The following is a 20,847-nucleotide window of genomic DNA, read 5'->3' as shown; positions in this document are numbered from 1 at the left end:
CAATTTAGGAAATACCTTTTTTCACATACCTCCCTGCCCCAAAGGCAGCAAAAATCCTGCCTAATTATTGGACCAAACAAAACTGCTTGCAGATTGCAGCTGATTGTGGGAATGATTTAATGCAACCTACTGGAAGGACACTTCTAAACTATGACTATCTGAAAAATAACCCAGCAGATTTTGTTCTATTCCCCTGGCAAAATACCAGTACAAGCAACCACATTTCTCCAACTTGAAATATGTTTGCATCTGCCTCTCTGGTGTGTTCCTTCACATTTTTCCTTTTGTTCACTAATGTTGCTAACCATTGGATAATCAGTACTTGGTGCATCTGTAACAAAATAATTTCATAGCTGTTGTTAAGGATGCAGCTGCTTAAAAAGATATAAGCTTGCAAAAAAATCCCTATTTTCAAATAACTGATACAATTTAAGGGAGTTGTATCATAAATATTTATAGCAACACAATGTCTGAGTTCAACCGGAAGGCAGAAATCAGTTCAAGAGATATTTTTATTTAAAATACCAACCAATGGTACAGGACATTACATCATCCTGTCTAGTTTGCACACTATTTTAAGTGAAAGACCACATTCCACTCTTTCAGATCACAAACCCAAAGGCACTCCTATTTTAGACAGAACATAGGAACAAGGAGTTTTCCACTGAAGCAAAAGTTTTCCAAAGTCTCTACATCCCTATGGCAAGACTATTTCTCCAAGAAGAAAGCACAGCAACATCTGTCTCTGGCAATTATTCTGAACAGCAGGATTAGATTTAAGAAAGGACATTTCATCACATTCAAAATGGGCACAACCCTTCAAGAAGAGCTGAATGAAGAAAAGCTTCAATAAGCCTATCACAGGTGATCTGGATGCCCACTTAGTTATTTGCTACAAAAACAGACCTTTGGGTCTGACAAAACAAAGCTTGTGAGTTCTGCTAAAATAAAAAAGAGAACTGTTCAAGTTACAAGCCATTAAGACATAGACATTCCTACTCTTGGATCTTCTGAATCATTAAGCAACCTCTGAGGGCAATTGATATTAAGTAATTAATTTTGTAACTGAAATGTTGCAAGTGTACTGACTCCCTTCCTGATGTTACAAGAACCAGAGACAAGAAACCTGCCCAAAAGAGATATGACATTGTTTTGTGGTAAATAAAAAATTAAATTTGTTTGATCAAAATGTATCACCTAGCAATTACTTTTGCAAGCGTATATCTTTTTTACTGAGGAGCAGTAAAACAACCACTCTGAAGCAGATTATTTTGCTTAATAATTATTTTGCTTACAGGTGCAACAGGTGAAAGTACTAGCTATCATCCTTGTGCAAAAGTCCTAGATAAAAAGTTTGTTATGTGCAGCTATCTGGGAAAAAAATTCTCAAGAGCATCACGATCATATAAACAGAAAATCTCAAATCCAGATTTTACAAAGGAAGTCAGGACAGTTGGTGACATGCAGAAAATGTAATTTTACAGTCCACACAATAAAACTTACAGATAAATAACTAATTTTAATGTATGTTTTAACTAGGAGGAAAAAATCCGTAAGTAGCAATAAAACAGTGTTAAATGTAAAAGAAAACCACAAAAATAAAAAGAAAAGCAGGGAGATATTTCTATAAACTCTATGCAAAGACAGAAAGCCAAGCTACTGGTATTTAGCAGGACCATCTTCAGGACTTGTGGACTGCAACATGAAATGTTGGTTAACTAAGCAAAACCCCCAAAATTAAAGTATCATTTTCCTCAAAACCCTGCCATTAACTGAAGGCTATTCATCCTCTCAGCTGTGGATTACACAGCTATTATTAACAACCTTTGAAAATGAAACAAAATATTTTCATTTTACCTCTAACACACCTTGTAATTTTCTCTCACTATTGCTAAAGCAGCTGAGACCACAGGATAGCCCTTAGTTGTACCTAATATCACTAAAATGTACAGTTTAAAGAGCCAGAGCCACTAACAATGAAAACACTAGTACAGTTTTCAAAATATTGACCCTTTCAATTAAATTTTAACACCCTGCTAGAAGTGCAGGGATTTGTTTCAACAGTAGAGAGATGCTGACATCATATGGCTTAGAGTGTCATATTGCCAAATCCTATACCCTACTAGACCACATCAAATTAGACACTGACCAACAGTGGCATCCACAATACAATTGTTACATTGCCCCCACACTGTTGCTTTTTTTTAACATCCCTCTCCTGTATTTTCATACAGAGCTGTGCTACTGCTGTCTGCTTACCATGTCTGCCCCAGCATGGGAATGAGTCGGAAATTAGTTAAAACTGGCCATTTCCACTAGCTGATAGTGCTCCTCCACTCAGAAAGTAAAAAAGCATAACTCCCCTGTACTGGAAATCATGGGAAGATTTTAGTATAAGAGGAATGAGAGGGGAAAAGAGGTCAATGTACTGGATCTGTAAGGAGCACCTTGTGAAGCCAGCGCCATTTTGTACTGCAAGCTTTATTTTGGGAGGAATGATCATTACATGACAAGGGGAAAAAAAAGAAAATCATTATGATAAAACATTCAAATGGCATTGACCAATGTTATCCAGACACTGGAAAACGAATCTGTAAACTCTCCCTATGCAGCTTTCCTCAGAGTTGCTCTAGACTCACAGTAAGAGAACAGCAATTTTTTTTTAAATACCAGTCTACTATTTGTCAGACACCTCCCCCCAACTTCCTTCCCCATCTAGAATAACAACAACACTTACCTGCTTCTGGATCTGGAGGAATCCTCCACATATACAAATTGAAGTCATCAGAGCCCGAGAGAATGTACTGTTAAGAATAAAAATGAAAGCAGTTTATGGCAAATTGTCACCTGAATTATGCTATTTTACTATTGATCTACTTCCTCCAAACCAAAAATGAGAAAAAAAGGATAATTTGTGTCATTCTTTGTGCCTCACTGATCAATTTACATTTAAATGGGGATGAAGTACAAGCACAAAAATGTTGCATGTAGAAATGGACCAAAATTGAAAAGTGTACTTCATATACCTAATGCCCACTGCCCAAAGTGTATATGTTTGCTTTGCTAAATAAGGCTATGAATTTTGGTTGGCTTTAATATAAGCATGTCTAGATCTAGATCATGTTCTCTAATTTTCAGCCTGCAACTCTGGTCTTTTTTGATCTTGTAGACTTCCATTGTTTTTTCTCATCTCCTGAACTACCAAGGAAAATTCCATCAAACACTTACCTAAGAGAGCTGCCATGTCCATTACAGACAAGCATGTCCATTACTCATCAAGCCATCAAAAGTCAGTCACTGAGAATAATTTTGAACACCAAACAGAAAACAAATCTAAACATTCACTGTCACCAGGCCTCAAGTGGTTTAAGACCTCCCCCCACCCACACATTTATGACACTACTCATTTTTTTCCTGGTCATAGTTACTCTGAAGAGATGGAAGGCTGCCCTTTTTCAGCAGTGCACAAATGAAAAGCAATCTCTTTATTGTGCAGAGCTTCATGCAATCTGCAATTCAAAGTAGCTTAATATACTACAAGCAGGCACTGGAATGACAGGTGACATTTGACGTGGCAAAAAGCTTACACCTCTCATTTCTGAGAGGCTACAAACTGTGCCTTGCCTCCAAATACTTATTCTCCAATAAATGACAGACAGTACAGTTTATTTTGTTCCCAAATTAGAGATTAAATGACACATACTGGAACCAATGGAAGATTGCATTTCTAATTATACTGGTGTAGACAGTGTAAATCTCTATCCCCCCACTAATGTTAGGCTGCAGTTTAATCAATACAATCAAGAAGCTGGGTTTCTCATTTTATTATTATTACTAGGTTAGGGGGAAGGGAGAAAGATAAAGAAATGGACCCAGTTTGTCCCTTTTCTAACCTTTGATGAGAGAAAAATTCTGTTTTGCTTGGGTCAAATGTAACTGGTTTCTGCCTTTCATTCTCCAGGGAAACATAAAATCATCAAGCAAAGTAACACCAAGCAGTGAGGAGACAAGTTCTGGAATAACACAGAACTGAGAAGCAACTAAACAGAAAATATACACTATCACAGAAAAAAAATTGGCTATCAATTTGCATATATTCTGTTTGCAATGCTAATTACATTAGTGCAGTGTTTGGATGGTTCCTGTCAAGAAAATGCAATAACGAACCACTAAAATGCCTTCTCTGGTTTCCTGCTATCATAATCCAACCATTCTTTCTTCCCTCATTTTTAAGAATGCAGGATGTGAGTAAGCACTTATGAATGCAATTCTGCTCGTTTTCTGACAGGTAAGAAGCAGTGATCAAACAAAAGCTCCTTTAAAAGCTTGTGCACACTAGTTCAGAATCACTCATAAACCCATACTTTCCAAGCCAGAAAGTTATTTCTACAAGCCAACATGTTCAAGCACTTACGCAATTTACCTTCCAAACTGACCTGACAGTGCCAGGAATATGTGCTTCCCCTTTCATTTGGCTGCTCATAAATGTTAGCCCACAGCAGGCTGAGCTGCTATGCCAAAATTCTAAGGATTAGTGCTAATATAGGAAACATCCCAGCAATTAGAAAAAAAGCATCTCAAATACGTTTTGTTGAAGAAATGCTACCTGGGAAAAAAAAATTTCTCATTTGTATAGACATGTTGCCAATTGTTACTATTTATTACCAAATTGTGTTGTTGAAGCAGCAACTAGTTTGCCAAGGACACATGACTAAAAACAGACTTGTAACTAAAACACCTAGAAAACGCACTATCTTGAATTTATGACCATGCCTTTTTTTTTTTCTTTTTTTTTTTTTTTTTCTTCACATACCATAAACCAACAATGACAGGGTGCCAAAGTGACATATTTCAGATATCCTGCATGAGGAAAACAGGACAGAAAAACCATCTTATGTACGTACTGGGAATGGAGTGTCTGTGAGTCCCTTCAAACCTGCTTTCAAAGTTATTTGCAGAGGAACACTGCACTGTCATTTGTCACTGCTCACACAGCAATACACTACCTGCGAAGTCCATTGATCCCAGTACACTCTGTCTCACTTTGGAGATAGCAAAATTTAGTGTCTTTGCAGAGATGTGTAGTAACAGCAACTTGATGTGCTGTCAGGAATATAAACAGAAGGTCAAGACAGGTGATTATTCCCCTTATCTGGCATTTTTGAAGCCACATCTGGGGTATTGTGCCTGGCTTGGGTCCCCCTATACAAGAGTGACACTAACAAATTGGACAGAGAGTGGACAAGAGGGCTGCTGCAGCTGAAGGCCCATGATTTGCAGCGAAAGCCTAAGGGAACTGGTTTTGTTTAGCCAGGAGAAAGGGAAGAGACAGAGTGAACCTCAACAGTTTCCCACTCTTCAAAGGAATACTCAGCAGACAGGGAGAGACTCTGCTCAGAGGCATGCACTGGATACCCAGGAAGCAGCAGTCACAAGTCACAGCAAGGGAAATTCCAGCTGGGCACAAAGGAACAGCAAGTTCTGGAGCATTATAAATATTGCAACTCAGCCCCAGAAAGTGGTGGAATCTCCACTCTTGCAAACCCAAAATTGACCTGAACAATTCCCTGAGCAATCAGATCTGACTTTGAAGAGGCTCTGCTCTGAGAAGCAACTAAAGTCAGGTAATCTCCAGAGCTCTCTTTTGACTGATTTGTTTCAAAGACTGCAAAATAAAAAGGGAATTAATTGTCTTGGTGGATTAGGGTTGGGCTACAGGAGGGAAGGGAAGGAGGAGGGAAGAAGTGAGCAATGTCAGGAAAATGCCCACCTGAAACCTTTACACTCCATCACAGCTTCATGAAATGGCAAGACAGGCCACAGGATCTGCAGCTCAGCACATGGACTTGCATAAATTAAAGTGATCACAATTTGGGGAATTTAAAGGAAGAAATTGATAAAGTACCTGAAAATGGTTTAGAGAATCATAGAACGGCTGAGACTGGAAGGGACCTTGGGAAGTCATCTGGTCCACTCCACCTGCTCAAGCAGGGCCACCTAGGAGCTGACTTCCTGGGACAGTGCCCAGATGGCTCCAGAGTATCTCCAGTGGCAGTGATATTCAATCCAATCCTACCTACTTAAAAGGACCATAAAGTCCTTCACTTCATTACCATTTTCAAGCCTAATGACATTTGCACTGATCAAACACACTTGGCTAAAATATTCTGGAGTGAATTAAGAGAAAATAAGTAGGAATGAATTAAACATCTGCAATGCAATTAAGTCGGGCCACAGAACAAGCTCAGCTCGGAATCTGAGATGAAAAAGTACTTATGGCTTTAATCTTGACATAAGACAGCCATTAGTAAATGCCAAAAGCATTAACTGATAAAGTCATGTACACAAGTTTGATGTTGTAAGCAATGTGCTGTGAGTAGTGAACTTTTTATATAAAATTATATAATATAAAATTATTTTGATGGTTAGGCCTCCAATAATCATCAGAAATTGATCATATTCCCCAAAGTATCCAAGTATTTTCTATCCCTGCCACTACACTGCCACCACTGGAGCAGCCAGCATTGTTTTCCACTCTCTTTCCCTGTAAGGATACCTCTGGAGTACACGTCTTCCTGCTGTTCTCACAACAGGATTGAATTCCCAAATGTATTTCTTTTGCCTTTTTCTGTAAGTTTAGGTGATATGGGTCTGACAAACAGAAAACATCTTTTCTGGTCAAGGCCAAGAGATTGCCAGAAGAACAACCTCATGACTTCAGCCATTGCAAGAACAATGTGCCACATGAAGTTTCAAGGGCAGACACCCAAGCTGCTAAAGTCAGAAACATGCCTGACATCACTTGCATGACATTTGGAAAACAATCCTCAATTCCAATTAGCACTCTCTGTGCAAGACAATCAGAACCTAAGGCTTCTAGAGAGCACAGCTGGACTGATGCTATTAGGACTTTTACAGGAACATTTGTGAAAATGTTTCTTTGATATATGCATTAGTTCATGGTTATAGAATAAAGATTAAGAAAACAAAGAAGTCAGTCCCTACTACTAGAAAAGTCAAAGAAATAATTTCTATTAAGTTCACCAAACTCTCTAGTTAATAAGGCTCAAATCCTGAGAGAATGGAGTAGACTTCTTTAACGAAGGAACAGAAACCAAAAAAATAGAGAGGCTTGAGGAAGATTAGATGAAAGAATGTCATCCTGCATATGGTTAGACTCCACTTTAATTGTGAACAAGGATTTTTGGTCCTGAGGGGATAGATTCCTAGCAGAGTACCTTCTATTCACTCATTTTAAGAACAAAAGCCCAGATAATCAAATCACAGAGGCAAGCCAGGGGGAGGCAAAAGCATGTGTATTCCCAGAGACAACTAAATAGCTAAGACATCAGGCACTGTCCTCCTTCCACCCTCCCCCCTAAAGACAAACTTAAGCTGAACATAACCTCAAGAACCACTGCAGTGCTGAACTAGGGATCAGATCAGACTCTGCATGAGGAGCTCAGAACCTGGGAGGAACAGACCAATACTAAACCCACCTGTTTCATTGTCTGCCTTTTTGCTGCTGTATCTGACCAGGACTTCAGAAATCAACATTTATAATATTCACACGAACACAAGATTAGACAGAAAAAACACTTGCTGCTAATACTGGAAGTTTTTTAGAAGGGCAGAGTCAGCTTCTATGCCTAGCTGTTAGCAACAATGACAGGAAAAGGCTTCCAGATGACTATGAGCTGCTGATTCAGAAGTTTGCCTTAGAAGGAAGAAAACTCTCAGGCATGGTTAGAGTCTGCTCCTGGGAGAAAACACCAATTCAGTCTGAGTTTCAAGTACGCATAAAACGCTTAAAATGAACCACCATCAGGAATCTGAAGGAATTGCACAGGACTAGCACTCCCCACTCATTTCACTGTAACTTCTCATTTTCTCTCTCCCCAAGGAAATTACAGCAGTTGATATAAATAAATGAAGATCTAATCTGCTACTGTAGTCTAGTAACAGAGGCATTAGCATTGCATTTTGCAGAGTACTACCACTCTAGGGAATTTATTTTTTGTTCATAGAACTGCCAGTTTGAAAGCTTTCAAAATCCCACAAGCTACATTTCCTCAGGTGCTACTAAATATGGATTATTTCAATAAAATTTTATCTAAATCACACCTTATTTTAGTCTCCAATATCCATGTTTCCTGCTCCCATAAAATGTGCTTTTGCTAGTGACCTATATCAGAGATTTTTGAGCTTTTGGCCCTAGATAAAGGACTAGCAGATATGGATCATGTTTCCAAAAGTGTCAGCAAGTCTCTTCAATGGCCCTAGTAATGCAGGGGAGAACAAGAAGAATGCAGGAGCCTGTCTTAAATGCACAAATCAAAAAGCACCATCACCATATAATTAGAAATGCATGCACAAACAACAGATAAAGGTACCAAAATTACAACCATTTTAAAAGCAAGTACTGCTAGGTTACTAGCAGAAAAATGCTTGTCAGACTCGAATTTCATGCTGCTGTTTACAGTTTTGAAAGGGACTAAACTTCTTAAATCTCAACCCCACTCACTTGGGCACGTCTGCCCTTTCTTCAGAGGAACCAATGAAACTTGGGGCAGAAAGGATCAGAGCAGACAGAATTTTTCTCAGGGTTTTAGTGAGCTGTCCCTTAGCTTCTACAAGCAGTGCAAAACCCACGTGCTGGGGAAGAAGCACAGAGGCATCCAAATTCAAAACAGTCAGGCTTGTACCTTGCATATGTCTTTCATGAGACAGAATGTACAGATCCTTTATTTTACCTGTAGCATAACATAATTAATGGGTGGGGTGTAGACTTTTGGTTCTTTTTCTATGACAACAGATAAAGAATCTGGTTTGGGGCAGCCTGCTAGGCTCAAGCCTTAATTCATCAAAACTTGCACATCACTTCTGTGGTGGAATATGCACTGATAAGCATTGAGGAAAACACAGTTTGACATGAAGCTTCACTGAAGTCTGAAAAATATTTTTTGTCCAAAAGAGCCTGGAATTCACAGCAATCAGCTGTGGAAAAGGAATCCATTTACATGAAGAATACAAAAACTGTGTATTTATCCAAGGAGGAAAGGTTTCCTAAGTAAACAAGGCTTATGCCATTTTGTTCTTTGTGACAGCTCTCTGTCTCCAAGAACTTCTAAGCCTAACAGACAATTTCAAATCTAAAATAGAAGCTGAAGATTCCAGAACTGTGGTCTGTCCAGAAATATTCTTTTACAAAAGGGCAGCTGTCACACAGAGGAGAGAGATACTCTGTAAGTAGTCACTGAAAACAAAGCAGTACTATAGATACATCCTACTAACCAAACATCGGGAAACCCAAAATGGAAGTCATCCTTGAACCCAACAAAATCCCAATGTGAACATGACAATCTGCTTCTCATTGAACTATTTCAAGGGGGGTAAGCACACTATAAACAAGAAGAAGCAAAGCATAAGAAAGCTCCCAACATACACACATGTATATTTGTGTGTGATGTGTGTATATATAAATGTATGTATATAAAAACTGCCATAATGAACACCAGTCTTCTTATATGTTACATTTTGTATGAGAAGTATTTGATAGAATACAAATAAAATTTTTTATAGCTGCTTCTAGACCTTTTGTGGTGTTAAGACTGCTCTACCTATCTTATTAAAAAAAAGCTTTCCCTGCTATTTTTCCATTTTAAAAAAATTACTGATAATTTATATTTTGATCATAATTTCATGTTGTCTGCATTTCCTGCAGGTAGAAAACCCACAGATTTACTTTCATTTCATCTATTGTTAGAGCATCTACTAACCAGATGGGAAACAAGGTAGGGACACAACTATGGAGGAGGAAAAGAATTTTTCCTATTTCAAAAGCATCAAGAAACAGACAAGCAGGGAAACAACAAGGCAAAACAATTAAGGACAGCAGTCAGTTAATAAAGGATTTCCATTTCTTTGTGATTCCTGATCTGTCAGGCTGGCACCTTTATGTTGATAAATCTAGGTGTTGATGAATCTAGGTTTTTAGTATACAATTCCCACTGAGTACAGCTTGAAAGACTGCTGTAATCATCACTGGCTGACTTCCTCAGCAGGTCTGTTCCCACCCAATTGTCTTGTGTTAACATTGCAACCCCTAAGAGCAGAGGTCTGATTCAGTAGCTACAGCAGTAAAACCTCATACAAATTGTCATGACTCATTCAACATAGTATTGCCATTTATGCACTTCAGCCAGATTCTGTAGGGTCAGATGGGTTCCAGCACAGCCCAAGAGGAGTACAGGAGGTCCCCTCGAGGACACATTGCCTTGTTAGTACCTCAAACTGCTACCCCAGTCAGAGTGGCTGCCTCCTTGTAGCAGCTCTCATTGTCACCAACTAGAGATTCTTCTCTCCAAGGCAGTTAACCAGGAGATGACAAAATAATGAGCAGTTACCTCTGCAAGCAACTAACTTCTTATTCCTGTCTTTCAAAGAAAAAAACCTGAAGTAAGAGAAGGCATAACTGAGGAAGCTCTCTCTGAGACGTTTTGGAAAACTTGTGGCTAAGAAAAGAATTTGCCTATAAGGTATCTATACACAACCTTTTATCTTCTACTTTATAATAAATTCTGGGGCACAAAATATGGGGGTTTTTTTTCAATATTTAACAAATTCAAAGAGGGCTCACAACACTGTGAAAACAGAGAGATTTTCACACTAGACAGGACAGCCTGTACTCTTTACATACTATCCTGTTCTCTTGGAGACCTTTTTTTTCAAGAGGCTGAAACTGGCACAAAAAAGAGCTTAAAAGTTTTCCATCTCAGCCTGAGAATCAAACAGGTGAGTCCAAAAGCTTTTTAACAATAGAAGCTTTGTTCGTCAGTAAGAAGCATGCCTATCTCATGAAATTGAAAAAGAAAAGCTGCGACACAGCAGACTGGAGAAATACAAATTGCTTCTACATAAATTTCAAAGCCAAAAATTTGTATTCCCACTCCATAAATCCCTAACCTTACAAGCAGCCAACTCTGTGTGGGGCAGTTTCAAATGCTTACAGAGGCATCATTGGGAACAATCCGTCAACATTTTTACAACTGCCTTTTTGTAGTGCAGAAAGGCCATAACAGGAATTTTATTAATCAACCAAAGCAACTTAGAAATCCTCACTGAGGATTTCTATGGCAGGGAAAATATTTCTATTACATTACAAAGAAATCAACAAGTTTATCTGAGCATATGAGAGGTGCTACTAACTACAGATCTCCCGTGAATGTATTGTGAGGAACTCAAAGCCTGCAAAATTCAAAGTCTCCTGAGTCTGCGTTCCACTCCACCAGAATTTAGTTTCAGTGTGGGTCCTTTTGGGCTTGTATATGGCTGGGCAGATGTCTAAAAACCTCCCCCAAGGCCTTATAGGAATGCAGAAGAAAAGGGAGACAGGAAATGAGACTGGCAGGATGTACCAGGCATGGGGAAAGAGGCAATCAGAATAAAAAGGGTTAAAGAAAACTCATAGCTCCTGCTGAGACCTTGACTCTGAAGAGGCATTTGCAGTATGACCCTTCCAATGTCAATTACTAAAAACAATGGGGAAGCAAAAGAATAAATAATTTCATTGCTAGATAAATCTCATGCCTGGTCTTTATATGTTTGTATTATGCATACAGCTAGAATTTCAACTGTTATTTAGATAAAGCAAAAAGCAAAATACAGTGTCATCAGTAATTCTTGGAGGAAACCAAATTTAAGACACAGTAAGGCATCGATTTTCTTTGTATCTAAGCACAGCACCATATTTGCACACTGAATGCTTTTCTTATATTAAGAAATGCTGACTGCAACAAGCTACTATTCATTAGGAAGTATTCATGCACAGGAAACTTAAAATATATTCTCTAAAAGAATAATTCCCTTTCTTCTTTCTAGTTCTTTAACCTAGACATTGATAAGCACTACTTCCCATGATAAATGACATTCAAATTAGATGACACAAAGAACACCATTGAAGAAAAGTTCTCTTTCTTTACAATGGCAACATACAGCCATACAAGACCCCTGGCACCTATACAGCTAACCTTGTTTTTGGAAGAGTTACATTCAGGTAATAATTCTGTCCTGTGAAAAACTGGCTTGTCCCTAACCAGGGCTATTTAGAACATGGGCTGCACATAATGAGGGCTGTAACTTTATAGGGAGCCAGAGCAGCCTTGCAGGACCGTGAGCAGTGCATTCCTGAAACCCTCCTGTACCAGTGTAATGTCAACAGAAAAGGCTGAGTGGTGATGTAATGTCTGAGGGCATGCCAGAGTCAAGACACTTTTTGTTTGATTCACAGGGTACAAGTTATTTCTCCCCACCCCCGCCTTTTTTAAACAGGCAATACGCAGTTGATTTTACAACCACAAGCGTTATAGAGCCTCATATTATCTGCACAGGGAAAAACAGGAATGAACCGATAGCATTCATCATTGTGACACAGGCAACAATTCTTGAGCAAGAAAACCTTTTGGACTATTTTAGTTTGGAGAGTGGTTGCATTTTGTGGTTTCTTTTTTTTTTTGCTCTTGCCTATCACTATAGCCTCTGAGGCTCCTACACTTATAAACACATTTGGGTACCTAAAATCCTGCAATATTGCCTGTATCCTCAGATACAAAAGATATTTTCTATACCAGTCTAGCAACTAAAAATCCTTAATATTTAATCAACATTTCCCATATTCTAATGCTGACAAGAAGAACAGAAACTTGCCCAGCACTGTGACATGACTAGAGAGTCTCACACATTTAGTATTTGTATGTAATCAAACACTTGTGCATACTAAAGTCAGTGGGACTTGGGTGTATAAATAAAGTGTTTTTAAAATTCTGGATGTGAATGCCCAGAAGGATGGATAAATTACATTCTCACACAGATCTCTACAGCCAACAAAGGCAGTGGGAAGCTGAGAATCATGCTTGATCCACCCAGCCTACCTTACCCTTCCTCTCTTTCACAGCTGTATGATTTAAGTGAGCTCCTGGATAATGCAAACACCTTACCATTTTGAACCTGGTTATCAACCAACATCAGAGCTCTTCTTCAAAGAGTAGAAAAATTGGTGTCATGTGTATTAGGTCATTATTCCAATGACAAGGACAAAAGAAAAATTCTAAGAGGAGCAGATGAAGGTAGTTTTAGATGGGTGCAAATAAAATACCAGCTGAACAATGCCTCTCAAGCTTTGGTAGTTTCAAGAAACAAGAAAAGCATGACTGTGACATTTCTAGGAAAAATGCTCAAGTATATACTATATATATATATATGTATGCACACTGCTCATTGACTTTGAAATCATAGGACAATAATGCATTTGGAGGAAAACAATAGTTTGTAAGGCCACAAAGAGAATCAAAGCTGTTCATCCTCTAAGATCTCTGTCACTTAGCTTGTGCTGCAACCCACAATATTTTCAACAACTCAAAATCAATACAAGCATTTCAGAATCTGTTCTTAAACTTTTAAAAAAACCCCAAAAATCATTGCAGTTAACAATGGCATTTTGTACCTTAAAGCACTAATGATATATCAGTCTTTGCTAAGAGGTTTCAATCTACTTGCATCTCAGATGCTCCAGTAAAAGGAAGTGGTACACAGATCACTGCATGCCTGCTAGTAGCAGGCTTCCCTCTAAAGTGACATATCAGGAGTTCTGGCTCCAAGTCTTTTTGAGTACCTATCACAATCTGTGAGCACTAAAAAAACAATACTGAGGAAATATTAAAACCCCCATCAACAGACAAACTAATCAAACTGTTCCCCAACCAGTAGTCTGTGTTGTTTCTGCAAAGAAATTTCATCAATTTAACACACATACCTTGACAAAGTAAGAACTCTTCTGGTTATTTTGGGAACTTAAGCATTTGACTTCTTAAGATACAAGGGCAATCTCCAAGAGAACTCTCGTGTGCTTGCAGCTCAGAATCTGCTCATTTCTGCCATACAGGAATGCAATCCATATAGAACAGAGTGCTATTTACCTTTACTGTAGATTTTCACCACTGTATTAAAACAAATTTCCAAAGGCAACCCAAAACTAGCAGAGTTTTAAACCCTGATGGCCACCATCTACAAGAAAACTTCCTGTGAGCAAACCATTTTCTATGTACAAAATTCAGAGAAATATTAGCAAAGGCTGTAATTCTGTGAGGAGCTGGGTCTCACAGAGCTGAAAGGCCATCTCTCCATCTCTCATCCATCTTCTGATCCCTATATCACATCCAAATGCTTGTCAGAGCTCTGAGTGTCAGTACAAGTCATTAACCCAGGAAAAGAAGTAAATGCTGCTGCCAAACTAGGAAGTGGTATCAGTGAAAGGTCTTACAATCACCTGTGCTGGACAAGAAAGGCCTCCTCCTTTCAGTTGTTCACTTTTCCCCCAATGCAATTGCATTCAAAGCACTGATGAGCTAAGGATAATCCTTTCTTATTAGAGTTAAGATATAGTACAGAAATGCAACTGTATGAGATGAACTACCTGTGCAGACAATACATAGTAGTTTTTGAACATAGGAGACTCCATTTTTAATTTATGTGCTCTGTAAGAAAGGTAAAATCTAACTATTTAAAACAGCATAAAAGAGAAAAAATATCAAGTTGGAAGTTTAATAAAGATGAAAAGAAGAATTGAAGACAGAAAAAATCAGAGGTTCAATGTGAAAAAACTGCTGAAGAAGCCTTCCTACTAGAAGTGCCACTCACAATTTGAAATCAACTTTCTTATCCACAAGTCCCTTCAAATGAGCCTTAGCCCACACAAAATTTTGATCCTATGAGGAAATACAAGCAAGGTATTCTGTGAAGCTTACTTTGCAGGGATCTCAAATGAAAGACGTTCTTTATAAAGGCTAAGAACAGCAATATTAAAAGGGAGAGGTGACTAAAGCCAGATTAAATTTGATACAGAATTATTTCTTCTTTTTGATGCATTCTGATTTGCAGGGGAGAAGACTTGCATTCATTATATAAAAGCATACCAGTTGTATAGAAGGGCAAAACTAAAAAAACCTGTTATTTTTTAATTCACCTTGTCTATCTTACAGTAGGTTCCAACTCTAACCTTCTTTTCTAGATATACCTTAAGCTGTAATTGGGTTCTCTGTAAAAGGCATTCCTAAGGACTATCCCTAGTGTTGAGAGTCTTAGCCACATTACTGGACAGTTTCAGATAGAATTGAAGCATGTGTTGGCATTTTCTGAATTCATTATAATTTTTCCTTCCAGTTAGAAGATGGGTATAAGCTTGTGTCTAAATGCCAAATTCCACATCTCTCTAACATTCCATATAAAACTTCATCTTCCCTATTAGCATAGTATAGATTTATAAGAGAACGTAATTGTCTTTTGCTCTGATTTCCAACTCATTAGCAGCATTATGTTCTGCTACTTATCTGAATTGATGGTCTGTCAAGCCAAAAGAACATAAAGTTTTTTTTTAAAATGCAGGCTCCTGAAGTATATTTCATCAGCCTGATACATACCCATAAGAAAATGCCTTAGAAAGCAGAGCAACATATACTAAGACTTTTCTCTACATCTTTAGTAACAAATGATAAGCTAAATTATGTGCCAGAGTGTACACAGCTCTACAAGTTTCAGAAGAGAAAACTGTGTTATCTTTAGGCCAACAAAATAAGTGACCACAAATTATCAGTGGTTTCTTCTTAACCAACACGTGTGTTTTCCCACGCTTTATAGTAAGCCACTCAATTGTGTTAAATGAGTTTCATTTTCACAGTCCTGTCAAAAAAGATTCAAAACTAAGGAACACTGCTCAAGTTCAGTGACATGAATGTATTTCCTACTTGCAATCTGAAAGAAGCTCAACTCTGCCTCCTGCAGCAGCAGCAATAGAATTTGTGATGAAATTCTGACTGCAGGAAGTTTGCTGATGACAGTTAAGAAATTTTCAGGTCATAGTTTGATGCTATCATAGCTTGAAAATATATCTTTTGTCCTTAAACAGTGTCTGGTTGTTAAATACATTAAATACAGCTGTTCAAAGACAATATCTGGCTCTAGAATCATATGAACTTCTCTTAACTTCTGTTTATGTGTAACCTATTTCTTTGTGATCAGTAGTAGGGACAGTACCCTGCCTCAGTGAAGTAAGACTATTCCTTCCTAACCACCTGCCATCACCACTTACAGAACACTGACCTACAAAGACCTATTCTACCTGATCTAGTAGTAGAGTATTAAAAGAGAAACATTATCATTTGAAATAAGAATTAATAACTCTATAAATACACAATATTTGCATTTTGTGGGATTGTCTCTACGTCACTCCATAACAAAATTGAAATGCAAGGAAGATGCTTCCTTATGACATGTAGATGAATAGATAACATTGTATTAATTGGACCTAAAAAGTTAGCAAATATTTTCTTATGAATATAATCTTCCAAGTAAGTATTACATCAAATAACAGGTAAAACTTCTCATGTGTTTTGGTATATGTTTTCCTTCTTTCACAGCCCACATTGCAAAACACTTCTGAAGAAGCCTGTACATGTCCTGCCTCCTGTGTTATCTCTTGAATCAGAAAAAAGCCACCCTCACAGAGGTGTTCTCAACCAGCCATGGAAACTCTGGAGACTCAGGGCAGCACTGCTATTACCTGGTCACGATCCCCTGCAAAGCAGCAGCTCTTCATGGTGCAGGAGTTGAAGTAGCCCTGGTTGTCGAACTGGAAGACGGGCAGGCGGCAGTGGATGTCGTAGAGCACCGGGGGCAGGCGCCGGCGCAGCGCCAGCAGCTGGGTGCCGTTGCTGTTGAAGCGCACGCTCATGGCACTCTGCAGGGAGAGGTTTCCACCATAGCGCAGCAGCGAGCTGGGGACAGACCAGTGAGAGCAGGTCAGATGGGCTGCACCTACCACCTACAGTACTTAAAGACAGAATTCTCTTTCATCTTACTGAGGCATGTCAAACGAAAGCCCAGCAAATGATAATCTTGTTTAGTTTCTGCTTTAAAGCATCAATTTCTGAAAAATCTTAACATGAAACCTGAATGACAAGCTATTGAAATGCTATGATTGTAAAATCTTCAGAAGGGAAGTCAAAGACTGTGAGTAGTTTTGCTAATAACAAGTTCATTTCCTACATAGGTGCAAAGTTGGACAGAGCACTTAGCCTTAAGAAAGGCTGTCCTTTTACTTCTGGGATGTCTGCCTTTGAGACTGACCCTAGCAGCACTCAGCCCTTTTTGTTAGCTGGTTCTTGAATCCAGGCAAACTTTTACCCTTGATCTGGCACCAAGATGGCATTTTCTCCAAATGTAGACAGGCTGGCCATTCTCTCTCTTCTGCTTCTATTTATATCTCTACAGGGCATCAGAGGATGTTTAAACTCCACAATCAGTTCCAGATGTCTTAAATAAAAGGACATCTTACTAACATGTTATTGAAAGAAATGCTAAAATAAGTCACTTAGCTAATCTTGAACTAGCTTCATCTAAAAATACTGCCAGGTAGGCAAGACAATTATGTTATCACATGACATTATTACTTAAAACTCTCATGTGGCAGGATTAGCTGGTTTCCTTGTCCCTTATAAGGCTGTATGTTCAGTATCCATTCTTATTGACTTATATAAAACAAAACCAAAGGTTCACAAGTTTCCAGAATCTCTCTTTAAAAAAGTAACAGAAATGGAATTTGTTCCATAAAGGAACCTAAACTTAATCAAAGCACAACTTAAATGTAACTTGTACAGACTTTCTGCTCTGTTCAAAGACTTCATTCAATCTGTATACTTGAAATTATTGTGTATATGGAAAGCGAGACAAAGATGCAAGACATTTAATCCCTTTTTTTGTTCAGTGATCACTTAAACTCCCTAAACAGTACTAAAGCTCATAAATTTGTTAACAGTTCTGTTTTGAGCAATAAGCATCAAATCTTGTTGAGAACCATTACTTTTATGTCCCTTCTGGACCAGAAAGCATGCCAGCTCAGAATTGATAAATTCTTGAGGGAAGGTTATTCATAGATTTTAATGCATAATACTTTCTTATATAGCCCTTTGCCCCAACAAGTATGAAGAATGAGTCACTCCACATGGATGGGAAGCCACATTCCATGCAGGTCGAAACATGCATCATTGCCTGAGATATGGTATCTTTATGGTAAATTTAAAAAACCATTGTTCCTAAGCTAGAGTCAAACAAAACCAACACAAAATATAATATTCTACATAAGGAATACCCTAGAAATAAGCTGCTCTCACACACACACACTCTTTGTGAACTGAACAGTCAAAGCCAGGGTGCCACAAAGGCACCAGAAGTCACATTTTCAAAGCCAACTAACTAGTAATTCTTCAAGCTGGGCACCAAAATTTCAGAACACTTCCATCAGCACGAACAGCCCTGCTGTCTCATGCTCTCCTCCTCCATGGCAAAGTCGCCAAGGTTTTCTTAATCATGTTCAAAGTATACAATTAAAAACATGAGAGAATTTAATACTAGACAACGTAAGCTTAGAGACAAGGATTTAGGATCCCTCTCATCAGCCTTAGTTTCTGTTAATTGACACCAATAAAGTACTCAGCTCAAAATACTCAGTCAGGCATTGAAAATCTAAACAAAACAAGATAACCAAAACACATATGACATTTTTTCTTCCCCCTCTTCTGATAGGTCTTACTAAGCCATTTTTGTTCCATGGAATTTTCCACTTCCTTAACAAAATACAAACAAATAAGCTAAAACATCATAAACCCCTCAAAACCCCAACCCAACCAAAACTCAACACAAAAAGAGGCAGAAGAAACAACACCAGATTTTTTTGGGTAAGAAAAGTAATTTTTTAATACAAATATGAGTTGTCCAACATGAATAAGAAGGTCATAACAAATATGTACCAACCAGACTTAATGTTTAGGTGCACCCACTGCTGTACCAAGATTCAGCTTCTCCTCTCATTACCAGTTCTCTCCCTTAATCCAAATCACAACCCAGAATTCTTTCTGCCTACAAGTGAGTGAGCCTACAAGATGCCCCATCCTTTCAAGTCTTCAAGCAAAGTTTCCATGGTTACTAGTATTATGCCCTGCCTGAAATAATTTGAGATTATATTTTATAGCAATAGGAGTGCAATATTAAACTGGCTTCCATTCTGCTTACAGATGTTTCATTAAGCTTCTATAGCAGTCAAAGGTACCAAAGCAAACACTTGGAATTGAATTCCATATTGTGTTGCAGTAACTTCAATGTAACCAAGTTCCAAAAGAATGTTTTACTCAGAAATTAAAAAAAGCAAGAGAGACAAACTTCAGAAAAAATTATCATATCCACACATGAGAAATCGAGAATTAAGGAGCTACATAGTTAATCCTCTTCAAAAGATTCACAGCTTTGTCTGCCTCAGGTCCTCACTCCACAAAATTCAGCCAAACATGTAATTTCCATGTAATGGCAATACAGTTCCTGCTGAAGTTTGGCTTTTTATTTTCAGTTTGGCTCAAACAAAAAAAAAGAAAACCAAACAAAAAAATTAAACCCCCACACTAACAAAAAAAGCAGTGAGCTAGTTTGGCTGATACAGGAAGAAATACTAAAATAGCTGTTTGCCATTTATTTATGAGAGTAATGACTTTCCCCACTTGCCTTAATTCTGGCCCTGAAAGTCTGACATGGTAGCTCCAAGTGCAACATTTCACTATACTAATCACAAGCAGTTTTCTGTTTCCTCACCCTGCTGTGCCCTGAGTGCTTACTCTCTGCCTCTCTGAAAGGACTTATTAAATTAACTGCACAGTGTTTTCCTTTAACAAACTCCAAAAAGAGGCAGCAGGTAGTCAGGTGGGGATGAAGTGAATAAACTGACAGAAGCCACCAGCAAACATCCAATTCCTGATCCAAACAGAGGAAAAATATTTGCTCCTACTCTCCCCTCCTAGGACAGAACATCTGAGAGATATGTTCACAAATAAGAGGGGGGAATGTGTACGAAGGGAGATCAGCTCATGGCTCTATCTTAGTGGCAAAGCTGCTCACTTAGTTCACAGAAAGCATAAAAAGGATTTGAGAAACCTCTCTTTCTCTGTCTTACACTGCAGGCAGTGCACATTGTAGCAGTACTGAGAACTGAGAAACCCTAAAACTTTGGTAACTTCCATCATAAAATTTTGTTGATTCTAGAACAACCATGACGGTTTTAGGCATAAAAAAAAGAAAATGCCTGAGATCCTTTCTAGAGTATCCACCTCCATCCAAATTGCAGGAAAAAAGCAGTCAGCCCTCTCTGAGAAAGAAACCAGCAGAAGATGTTTTTTACAGTATTAAGCCACTACTAATACGCGTTAGTACTAAGGAGGATATCTGAATCAAGAAGCTCTAAAGAACTTCAAACTCTTCAGAATGACAGCTTTTGCACTTTCTTTTCTTTTTTTTTTTTTTTTGGGGGGGTGGGGGGGAAGAAAGAGAAGTTCTGTGTTTAAGTATGTTCAAATGACTATATCCCCTCTTTCAGTAGCACCAGGGTGTTGCTCTGTAGCTTTAGTTAGTGTTACTTTTGGATTTTTTCACACAGGATTTTGTGGAGCAGCGTAGACATGTTTGGATACGTTGCTCATGTTAGAACTGCCACTTCTGCCTGCCCCTTACTGCATGCACTAACAAAGGAGTTTCAGAGGCAACACCTTGTTGCAGTTACTAAAAAGTTTACTTCATGCATCATGCCAGAAGCAATACTCTCATCTTGAAGATACAGACCATGACAGCTAGTGAGAAATCTGAAGGCAATACTTAAAGGACACTTTTGAACAAGATGAGTGCTCTTTCTGCCAGAGGCATTATTTTTATGAGTCCGAAGCCAGACTACTCGGATTTACTCTACTTCCAAATTTGGCT

General features: G+C 38.4%; 1 protein-coding gene across 2 annotated transcripts in view; it reads right to left on the bottom strand.

Moving 5' to 3' along the window:
• DCAF5 (DDB1 and CUL4 associated factor 5) overlaps nucleotides 1-20,847 on the bottom strand; it is a 65,691-nt gene that overhangs the window by 14,162 nt on the left and 30,682 nt on the right. For both annotated transcript variants that reach the window (XM_056492523.1, XM_056492524.1), the window contains exons 6-7: nucleotides 16,613-16,826; nucleotides 2,738-2,804 (exon numbers count right to left, since the gene is read on the bottom strand). In XM_056492523.1, the coding sequence (XP_056348498.1) occupies nucleotides 2,738-2,804; nucleotides 16,613-16,826 (281 nt within the window). The remainder of the gene's footprint in view (nucleotides 1-2,737; nucleotides 2,805-16,612; nucleotides 16,827-20,847) is intronic.

Source organism: Oenanthe melanoleuca, chromosome 5, assembly GCF_029582105.1.
Source record: "Oenanthe melanoleuca isolate GR-GAL-2019-014 chromosome 5, OMel1.0, whole genome shotgun sequence".
Classification (NCBI taxonomy): Eukaryota; Metazoa; Chordata; class Aves; order Passeriformes; family Muscicapidae; genus Oenanthe; species Oenanthe melanoleuca.
Note: the sequence above shows the minus strand (reverse complement) of the source record. Positions and strands in the feature narration are given on the sequence as shown.